This window comes from Notothenia coriiceps, unplaced genomic scaffold (genome assembly GCF_000735185.1).
Source record: "Notothenia coriiceps isolate Sejong01 unplaced genomic scaffold, NC01 NC01_scaffold00003476, whole genome shotgun sequence".
Lineage (NCBI taxonomy): Eukaryota > Metazoa > Chordata > Actinopteri > Perciformes > Nototheniidae > Notothenia > Notothenia coriiceps.
In genome coordinates this window covers 1,437-10,129 of record NW_011336177.1, presented here as the reverse complement: position 1 = coordinate 10,129, position 8,693 = coordinate 1,437, and the positions used below count along the sequence as shown (strand labels likewise).

The 8,693-nt window shown below is 42.5% G+C and overlaps 1 protein-coding gene across 1 annotated transcript; it reads left to right on the top strand.

The window, feature by feature from the left end:
• Positions 1-2,068: 2,068 nt before the first annotated feature.
• LOC104941518 (E3 ubiquitin-protein ligase RNF19A-like) lies at positions 2,069-8,347 on the top strand (the record flags this gene model as incomplete). Its single annotated transcript, XM_010766620.1, has 4 exons — positions 2,069-2,104; positions 3,976-4,962; positions 6,309-6,517; positions 8,203-8,347. Coding segments are annotated over exons 1-4 (1,370 nt in total), but the record flags the coding sequence as incomplete, so codon positions are not given.
• Positions 8,348-8,693: the final 346 nt, after the last annotated feature.

Below are 8,693 nucleotides of genomic sequence, written 5' to 3'. Positions count from 1 at the left end.
GCAACTCTATATCCACCAGTTAAAGGAAATACAACTAATGTGTTGTGTTATATTAGCTGTACAATTGACCACATATGGTGTTCTTAGTTTCCATACCTCCTGTGTTTTACGAGCGACTTATCAAGTCTTAGCAAACGGCATAAAACATGATTAAACATGATAGTATATAAAACCATGTTCGTATACAACCTATAGAAATGCAAAACGGCGTCAGTTTAGACGTAATTCTGTCCTCCTGCTTACTGCATCATTTACGAGAAAACATTTCATAACATTAACACAACATATTCGAGGTGGTTTTAAATAACATATCCGTATTTATTTATTTCTCCAAGTTATGTTTTTGTGTGCACTGAGGAGTCGCAAACAGGCGTTTGTTTAATCATTTTAAGATTGGCTTTGATCAATGTTTGAAAAATGAATTCTTCATATATGATAAATGAGAGGTAACATTTTATTTATGGTATTATTTCCACATATTTCTCTCCATTCTTCCTTCTTCCAACGGTGTCGCAGTTTCTCGTCTCTTCCGTTTGTGTGCTTAGTGCGTGCGCATGGGTTACAGTTTGCGTGGAGGACCGCGCGTTTTCCCGTCAAGTTAGTATTTTATAAATCGCTAACATTGCGTAGAAACTGTTGTACGCCATTTTTTGAGCGTATATCCCTTTTATAAATGAGGCCCCAGCTCTCATAGTATGCCTCTCGTCCAATGAAATGACTTGCTCGCTCTGACGCGTTGAACCCAATGCGACGCAGCACCTGAGATTACTTCCAAGAAGTTGTTCACGTTCTCAATTTTTTACTTTTAACGTTATATTCGTTCGGTACACTTCGGTACACACGTGTACCGAACCGAAGGGCCCGTACCGAATAATAGTATCGAGAATCGGTACGAATCTGGGTGTGACCCTAGATAACAAACTGTCCTTCACTGCAAACATCGCTGCAACAACCCGCTGCTGTAGATACACTCTTTACAACATCAGGAGGATACGTCCCCAGCTGACCCAGAAAGTGACACAGGTTCTGGTCCAGGCTTTCGTCATCTCACGCCTAGACTACTGCAACTCCCTCCTGGCTGGTCTACCTGCATGTGCCATCCGACCTCTGCAGCTCATCCAGAATACAGCGGCTCGTCTGGTCTTCAACCTTCCTAAATGTTCCCACACCACACCACTCCTCCGCTCCCTTCACTGGCTTCCAGTAACTGCTAGAATCCACTTGAAGACACTGGTTGTGTGCCTTGGCAGTGCGAAGGGATCTGGCCCTTCCTACATCCAGGACATGGTTAAACCGTACACCCCAGCACGTGCACTCCGCTCTGCATCAGCCAAACGACTTGCTGCACCCGCACTGCGAGGGACCCAAGTCCCCACCAGCAAAAACACGTGGGTTTGCTATCCTGGCTCCAAAATGGTGGAATGAGCTCCCCATTGAAATCCGGACAACAGAAAGCTTACACATCTTCCGGCGCTGACTGAAAACTAATCTATTTTGACTCCACTTCGAGCGATAGAATTATTAACAAAGCACTTATATACTAATAAAGGGCTGGCTTATCTAAAGCCAGTTGAGTAGCACTTGAAATGTTTTGGCTCTATGAAACCTGATGTACTTATATGATTCTGTTTTCTTCAAGGTTGTATCTTGTTGGTCGAACGCACTTATTGTAAGTCGCTTTGGATAAAAGCGTCAGCTAAATGCAATGTAATGTAAGTCAGTACCGGTAGCCGATTGGACGGTATCGATATCCCGTTAAGCCGCTGGACAAACGGTGCTGCTATCGGTATATGAATTACGCTACTTCCTTAGTTTAAACAATTCTGGTTGTTTGGGAACCCTCATCCCGTGTGACGTATCCGGTTTGAGTACCCCTGGGGACAGACGCGTCTCGTTTTAACTGAATAATGGTCATGTTTACATGGATTTATGAACTGCTCCTAATTACCGCCCCCCTTCCAGAGACAAACTGTCAAACACACTCATAGCTGCTTGGTATGACAATGAAAAAGTTACAACAGCGGTAATTAAAGTTTAAAAGTCTCAAAAATGCTACAACTACTGTCACTGACTGGATGAATGTGAAGTATTTNGCGCAACAGCGGTAATTAAAGTTTAAAACTCTCAAAAATGCTACAACTACTGTCACAAACTGGATGAATGTGAAGTATTTTGTTAAAGGAGGATGAAAGCGTAATTAAGGAGCACTATTGGAGTGACTTTGATGGTTATTGGACTCAGGATTAATTCATTTGGATTCCTGCTGTATGAAGAAATTAAAGGACGGCACAAGTGGAAACAATTCACAAAGGGATTAAACTTTTTAAAACACATGCTCAAAGTAAGCCGGATTTTGCCTATGTGTTTATGTGGATTCAAAAGTCGTAAATAATCTACAAAATGGAGGAGACCGATCTGATCGGAGCAACTGTGACAAATAATCCAACTGAAACCGGCATGGACAATGACTATGCTTTAAAAATGCGCTTATCCAGAAAAGCCTGGTTTGGACACTTTACCCGCAGAAGAAACATTTCTATTAAAGAAAGAATTATACATTTCTGTCTTTTTATGCCTTTATTTACTAACTTCAATTTGTATTCAAATTAATCAATCAATTATTTTTTATATTTTATTGTAATGTAGAGACAAGGCTTTTAGTGACAATCATGTATTGCTTTACAATTATATGTTTTTTTTTTTAAAAGTCTAAATATGATATTTGGCCTCAAATCATCTGAGGCCTGGCGCCCCCCAGGTTGGGAACCACTGTTCCAGACGCATCAGAGCCCTGTCTCTCTGAGTCAACACCGCTCAAGGTTGTCAACCTTCTGTCCTCTCCTCACAGCTTTGTGACTGTCTGATCTGCCATGTAACCCTGCACTACCAGCTGCGATGTTGACTGAGCCAAATGTCAAGACCTATCAGATACATAGGAATACTGCATTGTTTATTGAACAAACATTAGAATATTAGAAAGCCGGGTTTAAGGAATAATTAGCAGGAAGTAAGCAGTGTGCACTATATCATCATATTCAATTAAGTTCTCATATTGGTCTTTTTTTTTACAGTACGTCCTCCATTCCTGAGGACAGTTTACACCTTGTACCTTAAATTTTACCTTAGGAATTTATACAGGCAAAATTATTATAATTACAAAAAAAGTCTGCTGATATCTAAACTTATGGTCCACTAACTAGCTATTTCCAGAGCTTTTGGTTCCTATCTCAGGGTTTTAATTGGTGGATAGAGATGGCTCAGTTCACGTAGCCTGAAGCTGAATTCATACGATACGTGATTTGCTCTCTGCTCATTGTGAGGTTCGGCGCAGAGCCTTGCGGTGAAAACGATAAGCTAAGTTTTGTTTCTATGGTTACCTGCTTGCTTTTTGCAGTTAAATACAGCTGTTATGTGATTGTTTGCCAATCAAAAGTTCATCAGCAGTAACCATGTCAAAATTGAAATAATATGAACTTGGAGTTCAGTGACCAGCAACAATTTCAAGCGGTGTGCGGCGCCGACGGTAGTTTCACAGTCGGATGCACAGCTCTCTCCATAGAAACTCAAAGGCAATGTTTCATGATATTCCTGTAATTGACATGTTGTGAATTTGACAGAAAACCAGCAAAGGCAGGAAGGAACAAAACTGCATTCATAAAAAACTAAAGGAGCTTTAAATGTTATGAAAAATGTAATACATTTACTCTGGTTTAGGCAGACTTGTGGAGAGAGCATTATAGATAATGATTACCTAATTTTCTTTATTTCTTTTACAATTTTAGGTCAAGCTTTTAAGAATGCTTTTCTGGAAGTAAAAGGAAATGTGGCTTTCATCTCCTTATCACTGTGAGTAGGTTTTGATATTGAATATTATATATGTATATTGAAATCTCTCCTTTCTGCTTTTCTCTCCCCCTTTATACTTCCTCCCCCCCTTTTGCCATTTCCCTTTCTTTCCTCTTTTGCTTTTTCCAGGTTCTGTTGCTGTTTTGCAGCAGGTGACCCCCACCCCTCAGCCAAAATCCGTTTATTAGATGTGACCACAAGGTTGATCAGGAGAAGCCACCATGTCTTAAACCCAGGCGGGCCCTCTGGAGCCCTGTCCCCTCACCCTAGATCCCCCTCCCCCTCCCCTATCCACCACCTTACCCCTTCTCCCAGCCCCATCCAACTTCAACACCTCCCTCCACATGTGAGGGACAGGCTTCCGGGCTCCGGCTCGCCTCTGGCACACCCCCCCTCTCCCTCCATAGAGATGAGCCTGGAGAAGCACCAGCAGTTGGGTGGTGGTAGCGGAGGGGAGTTGGGCTCTGACCGGGACCTGCAGTCCACTGCTTCCTCCATCTCTCTGCCCTCTGTGAAAAAGGCCCCCAAGAAGAGGCGCTTCTCCCTGGCCTCTCTCTTCAGGCTGCGAGGCCGGGAGCCCAAATCAGGGCGCCAAAGGTCCCGAGAGCTCCAGTACCCGGGACCCATTGGGCTAGTCGGTGTGGAAGGCATCGCCAGCATTGAGAGCATCCACTCTGAGATGTGTAACGATAAGCACTCTGCCTTCTTCTCTGTGGCTGGGGTCGGAGCTTCCTCTGCTGCCGCCTCCACCTCATCTGCCTCTGGGCCTTCCTCCTCTACCACCACCTCCTCCTCCTCTAAGGTGGGGGGTGCGGTGACGGCAGATCTACTGGAGTGCCCGCTGTGCCTTCTGCTCCACTCCAGGGAGAGCTTCCCTGACATCATGACCTGTCACCACCGCTCCTGTATGGATTGCCTGCGGCAGTATCTGCGCATCGAGATCTCAGAGTCTCGTGTCAACATCAGCTGCCCCGAGTGCTCGGAGCGCTTCAACCCTCACGACATCCGCATGATCCTGGGTGACCGGGCACTCATGGGGAAATATGAGGAGTTCATGCTGAGGAGGTGGCTGGTGGCTGACCCGGACTGCCGCTGGTGCCCTGCGCCGGACTGTGGGTAAGAAGTGAATAAAATACACAGCATGGCAACAAAACAAACGATTAGTAAGAAGGAAACTTTAAGCGATTTCTAGGCAATATACCTCCAGCTCTTAAATTAGAAGACTGAAACTTAGAATACGATAAATATGCCTCACTTAAAACATTTATGAACATTGTTAGTTTTTTGTGAGTTTTGTGTCCTGTATTTTAAAGGTTAAAAAACTAGTAGCATAAAACAACGTTAGACGTTTGTGTTGGATTAGCTTCCATGTTATTATGTGCCGTGTTTCAGAGAACTTTGGGAAATGCACAGAAGGCAAATTTGAACCAATGCTGTTCTCCTGGAAACAATAACTTCAGCCTACAGTCATTTGGCCCACATAATCAGAAGCACCTTGTTCAGGCACACCCATGCAGCAAGTGAATCCTGTGCCAGGGAAAAAGAGAGGAAAATAAGCCTTACATTTTCTATTTTTGTGTCGGTTTTTGACATATTGTTTTATTAACAGTATATTCCTTTGCAGACCATACTCTTAGTAGTTTTCAGTGTGGTGGCTTCCCAACAGTGACTTTAAAAAGCTTTGATTCGTCTCTGCTAAGCTTCACTGTCTGTCTGCATTCTGGACTGAGTCCTCTGCAGAGTAGAATGATCCATAGCGTAGCAAGTCTCCCAGGCTCTTCATGGCTCTGTGATCAAACTGAATCTGAGGTCATGCAGAGGGGCTGGGGGGCTTCTGCTTCAGTCACATGCTCCAGGGTTTCCCTCAAGACATTGGCTAGCCACTACAAACGTTTTCTGAACAACTTCTTTAGATTTGTCTCCTGTCTGTTAGCTGGAGTCCTCATGCATCACATCACCTCAGCTGTCACTCTGTCACCCTGAGGGCAAACACACTCAGTGGTAAACACAGTAATTGAGGATGGACACAGCGTCACTACTCATGTCAAGAGTACTCTGCAGCCTCTATATGGATCACAATGCTGATGAAAGAGGGGGACAAAGTGCTTTTGTAGTTTGCCATTCAAAATGCTCTCTAACATACTGTGAGTGCAAAAAGAAGGATTAAGCTGGTATCTGTACATTCTAACTTAGGCACCCGCTAGATGAGTAGAAGTGTTTTGAAAAGGAACACAAGTCTTCATCATCTATTCTCAATGTCAGCTGTCTAATTTTGTTGCTGGCGTTCTATATGCAAGACATTTACTTAAATATACATATTTTTCTTTTATCTAACATTTTATGCTAGTTTTATTCAGAAGTCTTTTCATTTGTTATTGCAGACAATGACATCGTTTGGACAAAACTCATTCTGTGATTTATATCTATGCATTTCCTGATATGTTTTGCTTGTCTTCTACCAGGTTCGCAGTCATTGCTTTCGGCTGTGCCAGCTGTCCTAAGATCACGTGCGGCAGAGAGGGCTGTGGCACAGAGTTCTGTTACCACTGTAAGCAGCTGTGGCATCCCAACCAGACATGTGATGCAGCGCGGCAGCAGAGAGCCCAGAGCCTCCGCCTGAGGACGGTGCGCTCCTCCTCCCTCAGCTACAGCCAGGAGAGCGGAGCTGCAGGTGGGCTGCTCTTCTCTCTTTGTCCTGTGATCACACATTGCTAAACAGGAGCATAGATTATATGCAAGACATTACCACAATGGTAGCAGTGTTACATATGTATTCCATTTCATTGGATGATGGATTGAAGGGAATAGAGTGGTGCAGTGAAGACAGTTTTACGTAGACCAACCAGGAAGATAGAACACTGGGGCTCCCTCGATAAAGGCAATTGGATTTGGGGGAAAAATAAGATCTGCGGTAAACAAATGTTGATGTTACTTACACGTTTCCTCATATGGATAGTCTCCACATCTGAACACCTTTTTTATGATTTTTGAGCATAAATGCAATCGCCAGAAGAAAAAAAGCTGACATTCCGTTATAATCAATGACCAAAAACATACAAACCTATAAATGGTCAGTGAAACGCCCCATATTCATTTATACTGACTGCACAAAGACGATCATAGGAATCGGCAACAGAACGTCTATGTAAGCGTAGTGGAATATCGAAGTTGTTGTTGGGAAGGGGGAGACAAGTAAACAATATTGTTAGGTGTACACAGTTGGACATGACACACGCTGTGAGGCTGCTACCTCAGACGGCCCGAGACTAACATTTCACAGATCAATTGTGTTATTTGTTTCCATAACTCCTATGTTTTAACAAGCAACTCATCACGTCTTGGTGCACGACATCATTATATTATCTTCATTTGTAAAGGATTGTTTAAAAGCCCAGTTTCAAAGTTCTCTACAATGAAACACATTTTAAACACAGAATTGTGTAATATCTGCACAACCTATAGGCATGGACAACGCTGTCAGTTTAAACCTTAATCTGTCTTTCTGTTCACCTCATTATTTATGAGAATACATATCATAAAATGTAAGCATTGTAGCCTGTAATAATTATAAAACATATTTGAGGGGTTATTTGCAATAACATATCTGTATTGTTATAATTATAATTTATTTTAAATGTGTGCAATAAGGGAGTATCAAGCAGGTGTTTGTTTATTCATTGTAAGATTGCCATTTATCTGTTTTTGAAAATCAACTCTCATATACGAGTGCCAATATCTAGTTTTATTTTTCTCTTTTCATCCTACTGCTATGATGTTGCAGCTTCTCGTTTCTGTGCGAACGCATGCGTGTCCGTGGATGACCGCACATTTTCCTGCCAAGTTTGTTTTTTATTAATCACAAACTTTGCTTAGAAATGGACATACGCCATCTTTTAAGCATAGTCAGCAGTGTTTTTAGATTTACAAAACTAGTGGGGCATATATTATAATTATATATCTATCTATGCTCCCTTGTCTCCTCTTCACAACTACAGTTTTTGCAGCACACACACTTACACTTACTTTGCCCCACTTGTGATTCATTTGTGATTCATTTGATTCATTGACACGTTGAATAAAGAAATACTCTGAGCATGTGCAGCTTACTTTTCGTAGTACACACTCATTTTTGAGAGAGGGGCTTACCCCACATCGCTCAACCCGGCTAAAGCAGCAATGTAGAGACCGCTAAACATGATCTTCAAAATATATTTTAACATTTATTTTATACTGAACAATGATTGTAATTATTTTATACTGATTGTAGGTGGGGCTGTCCCACCTGCCCCTAATGATGAGTCGCCACTGAAACTTTGATATGATGCACACTGAATAGTTTTCTCTCTTTCCTTTCAGCTGATGACATTAAGCCATGTCCGCGCTGTGCTGCTTACATCATCAAAATGAACGACGGCAGCTGTAACCACATGACCTGCGCTGTGTGTGGCTGTGAGTTCTGCTGGCTGTGCATGAAGGAGATCTCAGACCTGCACTACCTGAGGTCGGTTTATTCAAACGCACACATCTTCATAAACCCAGATTCAGATAATGCCTACAATAGGACTTTGCCCAATTTGGTACAAAAGCCAATCCTAACTTAATTTAAGAATACCATTTATCTTAATTCAACTCATGTTAACTTTGGTTAGGAAACCCTAACCACTCAATCGAACTTGCCCATTATTAAATAATGCTGATACAGCATTCCAACTAACTTACTACTTGTTCTTCGACGCACAAAATTCTTTATTTTTATTCCACCGGGTTATTTTGGCGTCTTCTGCTCCCACATTCCACATCGCAGAAACTCCGTTCTAACATCAAAACGTTCAGCTCGATCCAGAATC